The sequence below is a fragment of the Montipora foliosa genome, chromosome 13 (genome assembly GCF_036669935.1).
Source record: "Montipora foliosa isolate CH-2021 chromosome 13, ASM3666993v2, whole genome shotgun sequence".
Lineage (NCBI taxonomy): Eukaryota > Metazoa > Cnidaria > Anthozoa > Scleractinia > Acroporidae > Montipora > Montipora foliosa.
In genome coordinates, this window is record NC_090881.1 from 31205655 (window position 1) to 31226973 (window position 21319).

General features: G+C 38.6%; 2 protein-coding genes and 1 long non-coding RNA gene across 4 annotated transcripts in view; 2 read left to right on the forward strand and 1 right to left on the reverse strand.

The window, feature by feature from the left end:
- LOC137983898 (uncharacterized) overlaps positions 1-21319 on the reverse strand; it is a 50072-nt gene that overhangs the window by 6177 nt on the left and 22576 nt on the right. The window lies entirely within an intron of this gene.
- LOC137983890 (homeobox protein notochord-like) lies at positions 4715-9089 on the forward strand. The gene is made up of 2 exons (XM_068831050.1): positions 4715-5226; positions 7858-9089. The coding sequence occupies exons 1-2, from the start codon at positions 4869-4871 to the stop codon at positions 8181-8183; spliced, it is 684 nt and encodes a 227-aa protein (XP_068687151.1). The 5' UTR covers positions 4715-4868; the 3' UTR covers positions 8184-9089.
- LOC137983891 (homeobox protein vent1-like) lies at positions 9998-18090 on the forward strand. 2 transcript variants are annotated; one of them, XM_068831051.1, is made up of 3 exons: positions 9998-10632; positions 14193-14607; positions 17665-18090. In XM_068831051.1, the coding sequence occupies exons 2-3, from the start codon at positions 14238-14240 to the stop codon at positions 17970-17972; spliced, it is 678 nt and encodes a 225-aa protein (XP_068687152.1). In that variant the 5' UTR covers positions 9998-10632; positions 14193-14237; the 3' UTR covers positions 17973-18090. The 2 variants fall into 2 exon arrangements, with proteins under 2 accessions (XP_068687152.1, XP_068687153.1); XM_068831052.1 differs by lacking the exon at positions 9998-10632 and adding an exon at positions 12842-12861.

The window sequence follows — 21319 nt, forward strand, 5'->3', positions numbered from 1 at the left end:
ACGAAAACTTAAGGAAAAATATGAAGGAAGAAGCGATCGATTGACGTAGCATGACAAAAGCTTCCCGCCAGATCGTGGCTCACTACGCCCGATCAATCCCAAAAGCATCCACGGCCCTCTACATCATGACTCGTTCCCATGCAACTCGAACGTCAGAAATTCCATTTTGTGCAAACTTTGAAAATACACTCAAAAATTAATTCTTAATTGCCCTTTGGCCCAATCGATTACATACACTAATTAAAATTTTGCTTTCCCGAGGCGTTCGGAATGAATACGGTCACACGCGTTCGGTAGCAAGCGACAGTCGATCGCTCCTACAAATAGTGAGAGCGAAAAGCTTCATTGGGAGTTAGAAACACTAAGCAGCCTGGGAATGAGAGCGAGGATGACAGTGGGGGGAGATATATTTCAATTAAAATGCCTTCGGAGTGGCAACGGTGGTGTCTTTTTGGGAATAATTTATGATTTGATCAGAAATAACACATAAACAGCGGTGGCAAACATATCAGATACAAACGCATCCTTTTTGAAATTATCTTTTACTTGACGTTTCGTATGCTTCAGCGTACACCTTCAGAAGTGACGGTTAATACAAAATTGGAGAAATTACAAAATTACTTCTGAAGATGTATGCAGAAGCATACGAAACGTCAAGTAAAAGATAATTTCAAAAAGGATGAGTTTATATCTGATGTTTGTCACCGCTGTTTGTGTGTGTAATTTCTGATCAAACTGAGATCGCCAAAGAAAAAGAGAATTTATGATTTTTTTTGTTGGCAAGAGGCCCGCTTGGCAAGCGTTGGTTACAATCAAGCTTCCTCCCTTCTTTGTTTGCTTTTTAAACTCAAAATCATTATTTTTTTTTTTTCATTTATTTCAATACATTACTTACAATACACCGTTACTTACACTGCTACTGCTACGCACAAAAACTGTTTTATCTTACACTACTAATACTATTCGCAATATCGTACTTTACATTGTTCGCTATACTTGGCAATCATTACATATAAAATAAATAAATAAATAAACAAACAAATAAATAAATACATTAAAAAAATAAGTAAATAAAACTAAAAAAAAAAACAAACCTTGCTATGTATTAATGAGTGTCTAAAAGCGCACGGATGCTCGAACGCTTGGTGACTCCGTGGATAATTTGCTCTTTAAAAATACTTTGAACGCTGTTATGCTGTAAGATTCACTTTCTTTGGCTGCAGTATAGATGTAGTAACGGGCTACTATAAGACACAGGTTGACAGCTCGAAAAGATCGCTTCTCGTGGTGATGTGCATATATTTTAGCATTGTTCGTCAGAGGCAAAAAGGTTCCAGAAAGTATGGACGTGCCGACATTCTACGAACAGATGCTCTAAGGTCTGTCTTACACCACACAATTGACATTCATCGTTTTCGATAATTTTAGCTCCAAAAAATTTGCTGCTAGTGTAAAGAATGTGGTGGTTGATTTTGAATTGAAACATCGAGAGTTTTATGTTTTTGGTGACTTTAAACGGGAGAATGTATAAGGACTCGATGCTCTGATCAGTAAAACCGGCCTTAGTTAGACGAGCTTTAGATGTAGGTATTTGGAACGTTTTGGAGACGTAAAGTGAGCGTGCTTGCTGACAAGTCCAACATGAAATATTTAAAGGGTGTCTCGCGGACTGTCCTGTAGTAACTGATTCCTTTTCAAGATCACGTTTAAAGGCTTCTTTCCAGTACTTTGGAATGGCGTTGCACATCCCAAAATAACGCAGAAAGTTTGTTTTTATTTTATACTTTTTCCTAAATTCAGGGAAGGACAAGAATTTTCCTTCTTCGTCTAGGATATCCGATAGGGTCTTTACTCCGGCATTATAACATTGTCGATAAAAAATGGATTTTCCGCCGATTGTGATAAAGTGATTATTCCATAAGATCTCATTTTCTATTTCTTTTTTTGTTGTGGGAGTGTGCTTGATAATCTCTTCCCAAACAAATCACATTCAAGACGTCGCGGTAAAAAAGTTTTTATAGAGAAACTACATTCGAACAGCAGTGGGCCACCTACGTGCTGTAATAGAACGAAGGGTATTTTCTTCCAGGACTGCGTTTGAGGATTGAGGAACCGTTTTACCCAACCTGCTTTCAAAGATTTATTTATGATTTCAAAGTCAGGCATATTAAGTCCGCCGTCCTTAATCTTACCAATCATTGTGGAATGTTTGATTTTAGGCGGTTTGTGGTTCCATACGAAGCTAGAAAGAAGCTTACTCACTTAGTCAACAAATCCACTGGGTACACTCAGAACAGAGGCAATAAAAACTATCTTTGAAAGAGCTAAATTTTTGACAATGTTTATTTTCCCGTAAAGTGTGAGATCTCGTGATGACCAGATGTTAAGACATTTTTCTAAAGCAAGCAATCTTTTTTCAAAATTATCTTTTACGGATATTTCCGAGTCACGGGAGAAGCAAACGCCGAGACACACTTCAGGGGCCAGTTAATGCCAAAGCGATTTGTGGATTGTGGATTGTTTTTTCCCAACCACATTGCCTCCGTTTTTGATCTGTTTAGTTCCAATCCCGAACAACTTTTAAAAGCGTGAACTAGACACAAACTCAATATTATTGTGTCTAGTACACGGCAGAGGAAACATTCTTCCGGCTTCTACAATTATGCAGTGCCGCAACGAAAATGGCTGTTGGCCCCCCCCGGGGGGGGGGGGGAATCCCATATAAAAAGGGGATGCTCGTCGTCTCGCTTAGGGGTGTAAATTTCGTCTCTCTTAGGGTGTTAAGGGTTGCGCGCGAAGAAATATAGAAGTGTATATTTACTTTAGGGGTCACAAAAGCCCCAGGCTGTTGGCGCTTCTCGGAAGACCCATTTCTTTACTCGAAACTTCGACCAGTCTATTTAACGTCTTTAAAAATTCAAGGTATTGCTAGCCTGTGTACAGCAGAGCGGGCGGTTGTACGGGCAGCAATTTGATCTAGACAGGAGGGGTTTAAATCTTCCATTGGTTGCTCTTTGTTTGTTTGTTTGTTTGGCATGTAACTAAGTGTCTAAATCGGTTTTCTACGCTTGCGGAAAAAGCATGGGGAAGTTCTACCCTGAAAGGACTTTTCATTACGTTAAAATCGTCTTATTTACGCATCGTGCGTAAGTCCGTCGTCTGCGGCCCTACTTATGGCGTGCCCTTAATTAGAGTCTTTTACTTCGTCAGCGGGTTTGTTTATTCAGTTACGTCAAAGAAATGTCATTCCTAGCTTTTCAACAGAACACCCTTTTGATAGGTTAAGTATAATTATTTCCATTCAGTAAATGCACTCTCGATCAGTGAATGGTTGATCGAAGCGACTAAAAAAAGTTGACCAACTTTGCTTGTATCTCCATAATTTAAACCATAGTAAAAAGGATTCAAACACTAGATTAATTAGGCTTTGTCGGCCAGACAAAACTTGAAAAGGGTATTGCGTTAATCATTTCCTATGTCCTTCACCTTTCCTGATTTTGTCTGCCGCCCAGCGCTCAGGCGTGTTGTGAAATCGAGACTCCGTCGGATGACGTCATTATTTCTCAAGCAATGGCTTGGATAAAAAAATCCCTTCGCTGCCCACAGTGGCTTACTGAAGCGATGAATGAAGGGGTAGTTTCTAAAGAAACTGTGGTGCTGCGTCGGTGGGGAAGTAGTATACAAAAATTTGGTTTTATCAACGGAGTTGATAATGTAAATTGGCCACCGTACAGAGATTCTGAAGCGATGTTTGTGCCCGTAATTATAAGTTCACTGTCTCGTGACCTCTTTAATAAAAATCATGAGGTAAATATGTTATTGCAAAACTTAAGTGGGCGGTGGTCAATGTTAATTGTTTGTCACGCGTGACGCGCGTGGGTTTGGAATGAAACACATTACGTCACCGGAAAAGGGTGACATAATTTTCGGGCTGTGCAAAATAGCTAATCTTGAAGAAAATGCCAGTTAAAAAACATTTTGCTGATACTCTGTTTTTACTAAATTGTTGAGGAAATTGCAACCAACAGCTATTGACAGATGTATTTGCATTCCTGCATCGGAAAGGCTTATCTACTTTCCTTTGTCTAAACACCCGGTCTTGCTTGCAATGAAAACACAGTGATCCAAACTAGACTTATAAAAATTCTGGTTAAGAGCTTCTCAGTCCTAAATTAATTTACCTCGATTAAGCGGTGAATAAAAACACGGGGGCAATCCCTGAGGTATGAGTCATCCCTCACTTCTCATCATTATTCTATTTGTTTCACTTGTGGCCTTTTTGGAGTAAGGTTAAATCGCTTAAAATAAATTACATTATTTGAATTAGATCTATCGTATTTTTACCTAATCAAAACTGGGAAACACTGAGTTGCATCACCTTGTTTAGTCCCTTAATACATCAACTCTCTTGTTGCAAGTATCTCTTGCATGTTCATTTGATAGTTCAATTTTTTGCTGATTTAGATAAATTTCTTGGAAAGATAGTTGAGTATTGTAGGAGTTTCATTTTCACTAATTAATAAGGCGGAAACAGAATTTCCAGATATTGCAAAACTTACTTGATGGCACCGCCAAATTTGGTATGATTCTCGGAATACAGGGGATCGTTTTACTGCTATCCCATGACTTCAGTTATTTCCCGGGACAACCGTTTATAAGGAGAAAATAAAACACTGCCGAGTATTTTCCTGAAATAAATATCAGCCCCCGCAGGCCTGTCGTAACATGATCGGCACACTACGAGAGCAGGCAAAAATGACTTAAATAACGATGATGACAAATTGAGTCAGACATAAATCTTATGCGTGAACTACGAGAGCTTCAGTTTCACATCACAAATATCGCGATCATAACTACTTATTCCGCAAATGGATTCTCACAAACAGGAAACTGGTCTTTCTTTTTCCATTGAAAATATCTTGCGAGACGATTTTCCAAAGCACCGGAGGTCAGAGCCAAGCTCTACGAATTTGTCAACAGATGTTTATGATCCCAGGTCAACCGCACCAAGCTGGTCGCCAAAAGCACCTCTGCTTCGTTGCTATGCGCTTCGTTACAGTCCAATTTTTTTACGATTTTTGCCGAATGTGCAAAGAATGGGCTCAAGGCTTCATCAAGTTAACAGAGTTAAAGAACTTATTTTATCGCAACATCCACAGAGGATAGGAGAAGATCATTTGCGCTGCGATCAGGAAAAAGACGAAGAAAGACCACACGAACTGGATGGTAAGTCAATTTTTGTGCAAACTGAAACTGACGAGAAAGAGCGTAAATAATCGTTCTGGGCTTGACTTTCAGTTAGGTTATAAGCCGACTATTAAGTTCAGGAAATGCTGATTGAGTTTAAGTAAACCCTAACCTCAGTAAAATCATTGGAATTTTTTGCAAGCACTAACTTTAAAAGAAACTAGGCGGAATAAAATATTACCAAACAAGTTCAGTAAAATACAAGTTTTTGGAGGGAAACTGAACGAAGCATGTGACGCGCCGTCGCTTATGAGGCGTGATTCAACAGTGGCTAAATTTCATGGATGAAAGGTTAAAAAATAATGATTTATCAGCTAAAATGTGTTCTTATTCACTTAAATCTGCCTAAACACGGAAAATTAATAAAATCGTACTTATATCCTTGTGACAAGCACAGAAAACCCTCAATTTGTGTTGTTAATCACATGAAATTGGAAAAGATCAAAAATCGTTAATACTCCAACTTTAAATTTGAACCATGAAATTTGAAAGCACAAACTGACCTAAACGGACACAAGAATTATTCCCCGATTGGTCGTGGCCAATAAACCACCTTCCGTTAACGTCAAACGAGAATAATCCTGGCAACATCTTCAGCACTGCGGAAATTTTAAAATTAGCAAGTTCTTGGATACTAAAAAATTGTTCAGTTTCTGCGAATACTACTTTCATACGTTTTAATTTGGAGACTTCATGTTGAAGCAAAAAAGAAGTATTTCTACGACATAAATAGTTATTGTTTATTCCGCAATATAGAAGTCGGAACACGGTGACTCTGGCTCCGGTTACTAGTCCGGACATAAATACCGGGAAAATGCAAGACCGACATCCGTTAAATAGCAGGAAAATTGCTTATTGCGCCAAATTCCGCGAGCCAATGTAGTTTATCTTTGCTTGGATTTTATCCTATGAATTACGACATAGCCGCCTCTCACAAGCCATTTTCGAATTTTTCACACTCTGCTTCTCAGAGATATTTAAATGAGGTTTGTTTTAATAACTCCCACTCAATTCTTCAGTTACCTTTTCGTGTTCTAAGCCTTCTTTTGATCAAGCGGAAAAATAATGAAATTGATGGTTCAGTGAAACCGTGAATACCCACAGATGGAGTGACGTTTCTATTGTCCATTTGTAAAGGACGTCGAAGTAAGTGAAATCTGTTGATTAAACTTGAAAGCTATTGACTAATACAATTCCCTTTAACCTCAGTGTCACTGGTCTTTTACTTTAGAAAGCTCCCTTTACATCTAATACCATGACTTTAACAGAATAGTTAGCTGCGGAAAAGTTTATATTCAGCGATTACTGAATTTGTATGAATTTGTATAGTAATCGAGGGATTATTTTACCCTACAACATCCCAAGATTGTTTTTGCATAACTAAAAGTAAAGCATTCATAATCAGTATGCCGACATAGACGGTTCTTTATGGGTGTGGCAACCAAGCATTTGATGGGAAATTATGCTTGCTTTCAATGACCAAAGGCTTTTAATGTGATCATTTTTTTCTAAAATTGGGTGCAATCGGTTCAAAATTTGCAACGTGCAAAGTTCGCCAGAGACGATCATGCCGGAGCCCCACATGAATAAACGTTTTGGTCTGGAAGATGACTGATTTTTCTTGGGAGAATGGACTTCGTTTGAGATCTAGACGCATCAAGATTATGTGGGACAATAAATACGGCAAAAACGTAGCTGAGACAAAATTTGTCTCAGACAAATTATACGTCTTCCATTATGTTATAACGAAGCAGTTAACACGCTGACAAAGTAACGAAGGCATCAAATTCCATGAAAATATGTAAACGATTTGTAGATTATGAACGGAGAGCACGTTGTGTCGGAAACTCAATGATGAGAGCACTCACAGATCTGTTCATTTTCGGTTGTTTCAAGAGTAAAGTCACCGTTACATCTCCATGTTATTTGCCTTATGAAATCCACTAAATAGTTCATTCCAGATTGAAATATTCTGTCAATTAACCGAACGAAATCTCTGCCTTTATTGTACGTTTTTTACCTCCTCTTTCTACGTTGTGTTCTTGTCTTTCACCTATCCACAAAACTAGTGCAACAGGTGAGAAACTCAACAATGTCAGTGAACAGACTTAGTCCGCTAACGAGGACAAAATAAAAAAAAAATTAAAAGGGAAATGTGTGTGCAACGATACAAGGAAATGTGATATTTTCCACACTGAGCTGGGGTGAAGCCATAGCAGGAGGGCAACTGCTGGCTGGTGGGTTGTCTCAATTTCGTGGAAACCCTGTGCTATGACAAAGGCGTATTACTGAGGCAGTTTTGCGGTTAAATGAAATCAGCCTAAGCAATCAAAAGGTCACTGCTGTCACTTTGGTTTTTGCACTTTTGCTCCTTTGAGCTCTCCCCTACCCCCTCATTAATGATCACAAGTTTAGCGTCATGCCAAGAACTGATAAGTCTCCCACGTCCTTATTGCTCCCGGTCAACAGAAGCGTGTTACCAGCGTGAGTTTTAGGTGTGGCTATTCCTATTTCCGTTGGTCATTCTGCAGTTTTTCTTCATTGGTCAACTGGTAACTCTATCTTTTTTAAAAATCTACACTTACTGGTGTATATATTTCTGTTTTTCAGATTACATGGAGGAAAATGACACAGATAAAGACTCCGAACCAGATAAGTGCTTTGAGGAAAAAACCCCTCCACTGCGAAAGCGGCGAAATCGCAGTCATTTCACCCAGTATCAACTCCAGTATCTCGAGAAGATATTTTCCCGCCAACAGTATCTGACACGTGACGAACGCACGATTTTAGCGAGGGGTCTGGACATGACCGAACTTCAAATTAGAAACTGGTTTCAAAACCGCAGATACCATAAAAAACACCGTGCGATCGAGGATGCCAAACAGGGAAACTCTGGCTCGGATACTTCGAAGAATGGATTGAGCAACACGTTGTAAAAATGTCAGCGATACTAAATTGGAGAGAAAAGAACAAGAAGACAAGTCACGAAGCTCAAAATTGAATCAGTAAAAACTTGATGCTCATAAAATGAGCGAGAAATATTAAAGGAGTCAGAGACATGTCGGATTAACATGGTGAATAGGGAGCTTAAGATCTACGACGACGACGACGTTGAAAACGCCAGAAAACAATGATATCATTGGTTAAAAGAGCATAAATAATCGTGCTGCACGTGCGGCACGGATTTTAGCTCATTTTTTTGCGGTTCTCTGCGTGACGACGACGTGAAATCACTATATTTTAGGTTTTGACGACAACGTTAGCATGCAACAGAGAATCTTTCATTCTCTATTTTCAGTCTGAAACCGCTCGTACCAATTTATTTTTAGGATACGTCGCCCACATTGTACGACGTGAACAAGATGGAATAATTGCGAAAGACTTTTACTAGAGCAAAATTCTATTTTGAGGTGACGTTTTCGTCGACGTCGCCGTCGTAGATCTTAAGCTCCCTAATAACACGGTAACGTCAACTGCTCTCAATCGCCTATCAGAGCAGGAAAGAATGGTCGTCGTTTTCAAGTCAAGCTAACGCGTTGTTTTGCGAAGAAAAAACACAGGTGACACTGGGGGCAGATGGTTAGCGCTGCGCCTTTAAAGGAGATTATTCAGACTTCAAATCTTATTTATAAAACGCTGTTTTATTTATGGTTAACGTGTGATCATGACCAAGGAATAACTGAGATTACGCTTTACATTGCACAAAATAATTTTATACACTAATGTTACCTTGTATATCCCGTATTGTTTAATAGAGTGTAAAAATTTACATTATTGTAAAAGATGATGAGATGGCTTTGAAATAAAGACCAATAGGTGTATAACCTAATTTTTTTTCTCGGTAGAGAGTACGAAGAATGTAATATCCGGTCATATCCAGGTGATCTGGTGACGTAACTCGGAGGACTGGGGAGTAAAATTTTAACGCCGTATCCCACAACCGCGCGTGGGCTTATTTTCGAATTCAACATGCCAGAGGCGAGGTTAGATCTCCTCGGGTCTACTTGAATGTTCATTCAACAACAGGAAATGTGGTAGACACGTAATGATCTGTTGAGTTTTGGCGATGGAAATACTGCAGGGAGTTTGGAAACAACACCTAAGGCCGCGCGCGGTTGCGGGATACGGCGTTAAAATTTTTCTTCCCAGTCCTCCAAATTACGTCACCAGATCACCTGGATATATATTAGAAGAGACTAAACCTAAAATTTACTCCGCTCTGATTACTCAAAAGTCTGATATTGTAAATTATCAAACCCGAAAGGCTCCGGAGGTCTTACTTTGAGCGTTTTCCTGAGGCCATTGTTAAGTAATCGCTTTTTAACAAAAATGCAATTTCCATGAAATCCCCGAAGATATCACTTTTTTAACGCATGTGGCTAAGTTGCTATACCTGATAAAAGCGATCAGCTTGGGTCTTAAGTACATTTTCTCGGTTGAGGTATGCCAGGATTTACAACTGTAAGCTCGATCAGAATCATCCCAGTAGAGATTACTTCAGCGTACTTACTTCAAAGGTTATGGAATTACCTTAAATAGGTGGTTTGTTAGTGAGTACCTGTTTTTCGCAGCTTCCGAAGTAATCTTCAAAAATCGACAAAAATTTGAAACACTAAAAGAATACTTGCCTTAAGTGACTTGAAATAGTCATTACCACATTCCGTCTCAGCCCATTTCAGGATATTTTAGTTGTGGTCAACCGAAACGAATTTCTTTTGTAAGAGAAACAGGATCTTCTACACTTAACACAATGAGAAAGTGGTGTGTTTAATTTGGAAAAGAACCACAAGGAAAATTCAATGACGTGCCAATTTAACATGGACCTTCCGCAAGTCTTTTTTCTCTTCTAATTTGTGGCTGATAATACGCTCAAACGTTTTCAGTGGGTCGCTGGTCTGATGGAATAATCATGTTCAGTCGATTCTCCATTTGATTTAACGGACCCTTCATGTGATAAATTAACAGCCATCAATGAAAGCACTGAGTCAATCGCAACGAACGGATTATTCTGCATCGTGATATCATTCAAGGCTACGGGCAGCAAGTGAATCTATTTAGGGAAGCGGAAGAGTGACACGCTATTGGTCGACAAACTGAACTTTTACAAAAATTCGCTTATCTCACGAGAGGATCCAGTTTAGCGGTCTTTATCACCGCGATTAACTTGCCAGTGTAACTATATGGTTAAAACGTTTAAGCGGTCGGCTTATGAAAGGTCACCCTGGGTCGTTTCATTTTTTTAGTCAATCTCAATTCATTCAACTTAGCTCAAGACTGCTTCTTCATTATGCTCCTAACGGTGTCTTAGTCGGTAATATTTGAGGAAGAAGAAGAAGAAGAAGAAGAAGAAGAAGAAGAAAACACGGAAGCAAAGCCCTCACTGAGGCAAGTAGCTCACTGATATAAGAGTCTGGCAAGACACTCGTGAAGCCATAATGCCGCAACTTAAAAAGCTTGAAACTGCTCAGCGCTGCTTTAACAAAATTCAAGCTAAGCCAATTTTACCCGTACTGAGCCAAGTGCGGACAAAGATAAATACAGGGAGAGCTCCACTGAATGATTCAGATTTCACTAGTCGTAAGCTAAAGAGAATTCAACCAAGTGCTACATGAAACATGAATTCCTCAAAGATGCCGATTTCTAGCTTTAGAAAGACTCATGTTATTCTTATCCTTCCACTTCTCATCTTAATCAACCGCTTTATTGTTAAGGAGATTTAACTAATCAGTGATAATTCGGGGATCCCTAGTGGCAAAAAATCGGATTGCTCCGGCAAGAGTAATACTGAACCCATTACATTCCGCTTACTTGCTCGGATGGCTTCCCCCTCCCTCATCCCCCCCCCCCCCCTCATTCATCTATAGATTACGAGGTCAGTATTCACCATGTCCTTTCAAGTATATTCGCGCTATAGCTTCAAGCTACGCTTACGCAGGTCGCGCATTTTTCTGTCAGTTTTTTTCACTGAATCGAAAAACTGACGAGTATCGCTTTCCGAAATAATGTATTGTGTCACTGTAAAAAGGTATGGCCGACATTTGTCGCACACGAAGAATATAGTAAGTTCAATCGTGCTTTTTTTTACTTATACTGATTGATTTGGAAGCAGTCCTGTACAAAACATCAAGGAAGCACGAAATCTTAAAAATAATAATACAAACTTTTCTTCATTTCATTTGCTGTTTGCATTTCTGACCAAAATAAAGAATTTTGTTCTAGTTCTTCCTGTTAATGTCGGATTGAATGATTTGAATGCTTTGAACTTTTTATTGGCGCCAAGTAGTCAAACCAATAATTTACGATTGGAGAATCCAAACCAACAAGCTGAGGAAATTTCACCAAAAAATAGAAGGTGACATATATCAATCATTTTATTACAACGTTCACTTTCCTGTGCACTTTTCGTTTTCTCCGTGTTATTTTTTAGTTCAGTATCATGACACAGTTCTAAAATTGTCAATAATACATGTCGTTGTATTGCTGGCAATGCATTTCGATCGTGTTTGAAACGAGTAATGCTCAAATTTATTTGTCCACTTGGGAAACCAATTTGACAATTTGTCCCTTCGAAGCAGCACACTGAGAAACGACTGAAATCTTCATGTAAAGTATAATTTCAAACATTTGACAAATCTCTACGAAGTCCCAAGAGATAGTCAGTATGATTAATCAATTTTTATTTTGGGGCCACTAAGGTTCAAGAATTTTCCGCATTTCAAACTCTTTTAAATAATATCCATTTTTTAGATTATTGATTGAATTTTCCCCGCTGAAAACGCAGGCAGGAACTGCATATTTTAATTCTTTCTCGTATTGCCCACAGTCCGGCGAAAAGAGATTGAAATGAGAAAACATTAACGATGTGTTTCCCACTTTCTCGTAAGAATCAAAAGCGCCCGTTAAGAACTTGTAAAATCAAACTTAATATACTTTTGATGGAATAACTGTAATACTGACACATTTCACTGATCAGTGAGTAACAATATTTGAAAAAGAATGATACGAGATTCCTATGCAAGCAGTGATATCTCGTTAAGAATACTGAAACTATTTTTTCACGTTCCTGGTTGTTAATTAATGGTCAATTTTTCGTTTGTCCTTAAAATGTCACCGTTCATTTCCTCTCTCATTCGACAGACCGCTGACACGCCCCTACCGTTGTAGGGTCTGTTGCGTATTGCCGAATGCATAACTGGGAAGCTATCCCAGAGGACTACGCCTAAGCTATGATAGGTCTCATTTTCCGTATGCGTAGTGTGTAGGCTAGGCGCGAACGAGAGAGTTCCTTTACATGCTAAGTTTCCTTAAAGCTGTTTCTCGTATATCAGACGAGCACAAGACGAACGGGTCAATAAAGGACCCCCAAAATTGGTCAGTAAGATCAAAGTGCAACACTCCAATCTAGAACAAACTTCTCTCTCTCAAGTGCGTGATAAGTTGAGTTCATTCGTGTTCAAATCAAATTGGCTTGTCTACCATTCAGCAGCGGGGCTAAGTCAAGCACTGCAGTTAATTTGACAATTGATAGTGGCTATCTTGGCCAATAAACGAAATACAAAAAAGAGTCATTTTGGTTTGGAACAAAGGCATGATCAAGAAAGCAGAACCATTTCGGTAAGGAATGATGAAATAACTCAGTCAGTCCGCCAATTTTCTTGTTCCACCGGTTTGGACAGATGCGTTTGTTTCGCTTGTCTTATGCAAACAATTATAAACTCGCAGACCGATCTCTTTTTTGCTTTCCTCCGAAGAAACAAAAAGGAGTTTTTAAGACTTTCGAATCGGATATCCCCCCGATTAATTAAATAAGTTTTGGCGGAGTGACAAAATGTAGAGTTTCATGAAATGGGCCAATTTCCATCTGCCTCGACCACGCCAAACTTGCAGAAACTTATTTTCCAAAGTTTGGGAGTGGAATTTAACTATTACCTGGCTGGTGACATATATTTTTGTCAGGGAATTTTCTTGCCATGTAGGAAAGAAAACACATCTGTTTTATTTAAGTTCCAATTAAAACTATTTTTTTACGTGATTAATGGTTGTTAACATATCTTGAAATGTATTAATCGCGACATCAGACGATACGAAAGTAATCTGTTTCGCTTAATCTGCATTGTAGTAATACCAGAGCTCGTTAAGCGCATATTTTGATAATCAAGAGAGGATAAAGTTAACGTTTAATGTTCAAATTATTTTCAAACTTTTTAGTAAATAATCTTTAGCAGTATTACTTACTGATAGTTCCAAAGTGGAGACAAAACTGATCAGTAAATGTGTTATGCTTAACATTCCAAGATACTCTGTCGTGGCATTTTCAATCACCTTAAAATATCAAACTATCATTTATCGTCTGCCTTATTGGGTGGCACCTCTAGAGAATGCAACTGACTGCAGAAGGCTTGACTCAAATAGACTTTTCCTCGGGAAGTCTTAAATGATTGGTCTTGCAAATCGCATGAATTCGCCAAAACTTCACTTTTGTTGACAACAAGGAAAAGACGGTGACTAGTTTTTCGAGATTTTTGTTTCGAGGTTGCTTTTATACTTCAAACTTTCGAAAGCAAAAAGTGTACCAGGATCTTGACGAAAATGCAACAACACGAGTTTTAGGATTCTCGTGGTCTGTAAATTGGAGAATTTCATTTTGAGTCTCTTTGCAAAGAGGCCAGAGATTGATATCGGCCCCATATCAGCTCCAACTCAATCATTTGCAAAGCACACTTATTGGGCTCAGTCACTGGGATCAATGGTAGCCTAGAAAATCAATATATTACTGTGCTCCCGAAATAGCATGTATACTAACCAGTAACAATCCGACCAGCTCACCCCTGCTCTCCATACAAATCACTGACCATATATGTGAGAGAACCTTAAGTGGGCGGTTACCCAAATATTTTTGACTATAAAACTTGTGTACTTAACGAGGCTTCTTTCACTTTCACCAGGGCTTTAATATTGTAAGGTCATCACCGCTGTTGAATGAACCCTTAATGGATTTTCACGGACAGAAAGCTGATCTCTCCTTTTCCATCGAAAAGATCTTACGAGACGATTTTTCGTACAGTCGTCCTTCACACACAGGCGTCTTGGGTTTCCAAAGGTGTCGTGATTCGTTTTTCCAGCCCTGGACGTCAACCCCATCCATGTTTAGATGTTGTTCGGTCGCGTATAGCCCTTATGTTATCATGAAGTATTTGCCGCCACAGGCCGCCGCATCCTCACCGCACAGGACCGCAACAACCAAGTTACAGCGACAACACACAATCAAAGAGCACATTGAAGAACCAATGGATGAAGCGACTACAAACATTAATAAGGAAATCTCGAAATTCAGATACGAGACAAGTCAGAAAGACAACGGTGAGATTGTAACATTTAAAACCATTTTACTTAAAATGCATTAGAGATAGAATTCAGTATCTCATTCTTAAGTCAGCCTGACAATGTACGTTGGAAATTTGAGTTGAAAAGCTGATTTTCTCAAGGTAAGGTTCAGTATCAACGCTGCTCGATTCGTTTTTGAATAGTATGAAAACTTTTATGTTTGGAAGGTATATAACCTGAGAGAATTTTAACGCTCTGAATGCTGACAGACAATATCAGGAAAAAGCTAAGCCTGTACTGATTGTTTATATTACAAGATTGTCGTCTTTAAAAATGTGACGGGACAGGGCCTGTGAAACTGCCCGCTTATTCTAGAAAATAAATTTAAAAAAAACATTAAAGCCCTTCAAGATTTTCGCTTTCTTGACTTTTGCAGGGATCATACCGAAAATTCTTTTTTCCTTATTTTTTTTTTTTCTTATCCTTTTTTTTTCTATTGGGTAAACAACCAAGCTATTTGCACTCGAGTGGCCATGGCCGCGGAGTTCGCAGTCCGCTCAAAGTTAGGTTGGTAAACGGGCATCGCCGCGGCTGGTGTTGAAACTTCAGTGGAAGGATCTCATATATCAGACTGCTCGGCTCTGTTCATGTCTGTTTTAAAATGGAAAGTCGAAGGTTTCCGTTAAAAATGCAGCCTACAAGTCATTAATGACTTTGGTTGACATAGGGTTTCAAAATATCTGATCCGATTGTTGATTAACAAGGTTTGAAGCTGGTACTTCATGGATAATCTCAATGACTTTCTGGGCTTCCGCCAGTGAAGTTTGGAAACTGTAGTCACAAAACATTTCCGTTGGCCATTTTACAAAACACCTCATGCTTTGCTTGTGTTTTCTTCACCTTGTTTATCAACTATAACCATATTAAAAAATAAAGTACTGGTAAACGTTTTTCAGAGTCTCAAATCCAAGTAGCAGAAGCAGTATGATGAACGATAGCATCCATCTATTTCAAGTCAACCAATTAACTGTTATTTTTCGTGCGGATATAAAGGTTGACTTCTGTCTATTTACTCTCCAATATTTATTGCCTGTTTTGTGGCATACTTTAGTTCCGTGCTTCAGTTGTTTTTAAAACAAGGTGTGACGGATTTAACAACAGCGGCCGGCGACACTGAATGTCGGCGTTTCAATATCTCAAACATACCGTGACCTGCCAAACAATAAACCAGTATTCATGTAGCTTGCTGGATCCTTGGCTATCATTGGTCGCTCTTTGTTGGCTGAAAACTGACCGGAATAGCACAAGTGCTTGATTTGAGCTTCCCAACAAATTCCACATTAATGAATTAAGGGTTATTAAAGGACTTATAAGCTTATAACTACATTTACAGCTATTGTATCATGAGAATGGGCGTATCTTTGACGTTTTCCGCGGTTGGCGGCGAAATTAAAACCATGGCCGTTTGTTCATTATTAATATCCGCATGGGTTAAAAGAGGTTTGAGTGTTTGTTTGGCAAAATAAAGGCTTTCGAGAAGGCAATCAGCTGTTTTAAATCATTAAAAAAGTTAACTGATAGCTCGTGATTCGACTCGCTTCAGTTCTCTTGAATTGATCGTCTATATGGTGTTAACGTTATCATGTCAGAGTATATTCCCGTAAAGTGCATGACTTCTTTACTTTGATTGTCAGGCCGCACTGAAACCAGATCATGAAAATGAGGAATAATCAATCTATTAATATTGAACACCTCTGCGCTATGGTTTTATTCATTTCCCGTTATCTAAAAGATAAGCATTCTAAGCATTGTCTAAATTTAACTTAAACTTAACACCAGACAATAGAATATAAGAACCTAAAACACTGTTTTTGGTATTTTCTTCGTTGATAAACAAAAGCGCGGATCCGTTTCCGTTTGCAGTCATTCCTTATTTAGTTTTTGATACCAATATCAAATTGTTACTATCATCGAATCGAAGACGTGTAGAATGACAATTTTTGGCACATGATGTGCGGGATTTTTCCGTGAACGAATTACAAGTGCATTGAGAAAACTCTTATTTCGTTATTGAATCAATGGTGATACTGGACTTCTTAGAACGAGTATGTGTTTAATTGTTGTCCCTGTCAAAGAATCTATCCGTGACTTCAGTTGATTTCTTGAATTGTTCTCGCAATTACAAATGAGAGGTGTTCGTATTGACTCTGCTATAGCAGGACGTCACGACACGCATTAAGGGGTTCGGGTCCCTCAGCTAGACTCACTAAAGAACAAAAATCAGGCATCTCTGTTCTCCATGGAAAGACAATGACCATCAATTTAAGCTTGAAATATGTATGATAAATTATATGATCGCACTTTGAAGTTGTAGAGCCTATTGGCCATTTTAAAAATATCAAATATTCAGCTTGATAGTGAGGCAGTGAGGACAAAAGCAATAGAAACGTGAAAAATATATTGTCTTTGTCCTCGCTGCCTCACTATCAAGCTGAATTTTAATATATCGAAAAAGGCCCATTGAATGATTTGCAAAAGCATCCTTATCACCAAAGTAGACACCAAAGTATCACCAAAGTATCATGGAATCATTTTCTCGTTTTTAAACTAAAAATAAAACGGTTTAAGCTTAAACTACCTTTTAACAGTACAACAGCTGAGGCAAAAAAACAAATAGTCGACGAGTTACAGCATAAGGGCTAGTTGATGATGGTTAGTAGAAATGACGCACTGCCTACAGACACTTAATTGTCTTAGTCTTAAATTAACGATATATTTAAATTCAGCTTGATAGTGAGGCAGTGAGGACAAAGACAAAGGAAAGTGGATGATATTTAAATATTTTTCACATTCATTGCAACGTGTTTCTATTGTTTTTGTGCTCACTGCCTCACTATCAAGCTTCACTATCATAGCTTCACTTGAAGTCTTAAACTAGTTATCAAAATCAAGGATGGAATTGTGTACAGTGTACATATACTTTGCAACATAAATGTTTCTCGTAAAAGTGTCCGCATAGTTTTGAAAAGAAATCCAAGTTGACCTTGAAAAAATCCTTGAATTAATTTCAGTTTTCTCTGTTTATTTCATCAGATGACAATAGCGAAAGAAAACACCTTCAAGAATCAAAAACGGTGAAGTGTTTCAGTGAAAAGGGACAAAAAAAGAAACGAAGAAATCGCAGCCATTTCACCCAGCGTCAACTTCAATATCTGGAGAAAATATTCTCCCGGCAGCAGTACCTTACACGCGACGAGCGCACGCTATTGGCGAGGGGTTTGGAAATGACTGAACTTCAAATCAGAAACTGGTTCCAAAACCGGAGATATCAGAGACGGCACCGTGCAAACGAGCACGCTAAGATCGAGAAACCGGACTGCGGCACGGCAGTAGAGACATAAGTTACGCTGAGGCAAAGACAACCTGGAAAGATTGCTTCTTCTGATTATTACGTAAATGAAATGGAAAATAAACTAAATTCACATTATCTGTAATTATATTATATATTTATTCAACTAATGAAGCCTGTATATATCTACTGTATATGAATTAAGATCTCCTGCCGAATGCCTCTTATCTATTGGTTTATTTTAAAGGAATTCAATCAGGAGAACATTTCTAATAATGTATAAGGTAATATAATTTGATTGCAGTGTCACTATGAAATGATATGAAATAGAGATTTGTTGATCAAAGGGTTTATCCACATCGGTAGAATGCCCGCATCTAAAGCTTGGAAATTGAGCCTCGTGTGAAAGGTTTTAATTAACGAAAATTAAAATAAATATTTTTAAACCTTATGGGATGAGTTGGATGATTTACGCTTAGCCTGGTAAGACGAAAATCTACTCAGTCCAGAACCGAAATCAACCACCTAAATCGCGAAAGCGGACGTTTTTAAACCAACCTTTATTTACGACAGCGGATATTACAATATCATACAAAAGTAACTCAAAATAACAAAATAAAAATACACCAGTACATGGAAAAGAAAGGGAAAAAAGATACATATTTGTGCACAGTAAGAGAAATGGCTCGTCACATCAAGACGACCCGCATTGAGTGCTCGTTGATAAAAAGAAGATGCTATTCAGATGGTTGAATAGTTACCTCTGGGACCAGGCTGAATAAAGATAAAAGATTTGAGCAGCCCTCTATTTTAGAGATTGTTTCTTGTAATTTATAAGTTCGGCATAGGTAATATCTGGCTCAAAGGCGAACAAAGTATTGTTGTACATTGAAAGAGGAACGCGTTTTTAAAAGGTAAAGGTAAAGGTCCTTATTTTACGAGGGTAACGCGTGACAGTGAACAAGAGTTACTGATAAACTTGTGGCCCTCGGTGCGCAACTTTTACCCCCCTTCCTCAGCCAATGCTCCATTTTACGGGTATTCAAAGCTTCATATATATAGCTTCATCGATCAGAGGAAAGTCGAAACAGACGTCAATCGAATGAGAGGGGAATCAAACTGGCAATCTCGAGCTCAGAAGGCCGCGTTCTAACCGACTGAGCTACCCCTGTAGTTTAATAGTTAGTGACTGCTATCTAGCCAACCCAAGAAATCCTCCCGAAAGATTTGTGTTTTTCTACAAGACCAAAACAGGTGGATAAGAGGCTCTTTCTCATAGCTACTTTTGTCAAAGTCCTATCCTCTTTAGAAAGTCATTTGTCGAGAGTCGTCTGTGAACGGGTTTAAACTGGAAAATAATTAATGTAGATATTTTGGAACAACGGAAAGGGAATTGTATAAAGCCTTTTAATCGACCGATATTCTGAGTAGGGAATATTGCAGTCAGCCAGCCATCATCTTTTGAACTTTTTCCGAAAGCGGACTTTTCTTGTTCTCTAATCCTGCTGGGGCTGTATCAGATCTATTTCGCAACATTTTCTTCCATCCGAAAACGAAAACAAATTCTTTTACCAGTTAGTTTGGCATCGGAGTTAAACGAAATTTCCTGGACACATGAAACCTTACAAACCGTGAAAGCATGTTAGAAAACGGCTAAATACGGGGCACGTACGTAAAAGTTGGGCCCATTTGTTGCGGATATATCATGAGTGAGTTTTAGCTAGGCCTTATATCAACCATGTCTGTATGGTCAGTTTAGCAGTCGCTCCTGCGGTCACTATATGACCGTTGCGTGCGTGAAAAAATTGAATCTTAATATTCTTTTCAGACACTGATTGAATTCTCATAGAGCACCGACACTGGTATTAAACAAATTTTTAATAATATTTCCCAATTTTCAGCCTGTTATACTGAAGTGATACTGAAAGAAGTCAGTTTCAAGGCGAACAAAGGAGATAACTGGGTAAAGTTTAGAGCGGCATTTAAGATGATGTAGTTTATTTCAGAAAATACATAGCCGCATGGCTTGATTGTATGAATACGAATGACTGGGTATGATTAAACAAAATTAAAATGAAAAAGGGGGCTCAAGGAGAGTTCGCATTTGCGTGAGTTGTTGCTGGATATCCAAGAAGTGTTTTACGAATTGTTTCGGCCGAGCCTAAGTAGCCATTTGACGCATCTTCAACTTTTTTCATGATGATGGCAATCAATTTTAAAATGAGCACTTAGCTTGGCGAAAAACGTTGTTGCTTGCAATATGGAATGATGAATCCCCAGTCGTGAGTCGCTCCGTCCACAACTGGCTTTTCAAAACTGATGAACCACTCGAGTGGTATTTTGCGCACGGGATACGTGTTCCATCAACATCTAGATTGGACATTACATGATTTCGTTCACGGTTTCTTCGACGCATCACTTAAAGCTAAAGTATGGTGTAGAATAGTAAACCCCATATCCGATATACTTGTGAACTTGTTTCGGTTGATCGTCTTTTCCCGGCGTTGAAACTCAGCCATGGCAAAGCAAACACATCTGTTTGGAATTATTTTGACAAAAACGAAATGTCAACAATCATCTGGTACTTGAGTATCAGCTTCATTTCAGTATCAGTTTAAGTACGGGAGAAATTCCTTTGCAGTTTTGAGTTAGCCTTTTTACACCGGTGATTTGAGTGGTGTAAACAGACCACCCGATGCAAGCTCTAGCTCTGTCATGATCACATATCTCAACCGGAAACGCCAGCAATGTTAAAGCACATATCAACATATACTTAAGTTTTGGCCATTTTCACACGCATGATAATTCATTTGGCTCATTAATACCTCTTGTCTCGACCATGATGAAAAACTATTCGCTTCATTTTCTCCACATCGTCCAAACACGTAATACGTTTTCATCTGGACGAAATTCCCTTCCCAGGCTTCTCGCAATTTGCGTGCATTGTTGTGGTCGCGTGTGGTTTGTTATTGGCGGGAAAATATCTTAGAGCCTTGGATATTGACCAAAGATCGCAGTTCAATCTTATTTACATCAGTAACTCGAGCTTTAAAGGCCTCTGATAAGTGAAATTTCTGGAAATATAATTAATAATAAAACCAAGTGTTTTATTTTGTTAAATAGCATAGTTGAGTATTGGCGTTCAACCAGTCTCTTAGGCTTACAGTACGCAGTGAATTAAAATTGGCTAGGTTTATTTTTTTGTCTACTATAGACCAACATGAAATGCCAAGATTTGAGATTTCCTTTGATTAAGTAACATCTGGGGACAAAGTATAGGGTATAAACGAATTTCGTGTCACAAATTCAAATGCCGAGGATGAAAAATACTTTGAAGAATATCGAGGTTTTGCATCGTGGTTACCAAGAAACCCTATCTTCTACAAAAAAAACAGCAAC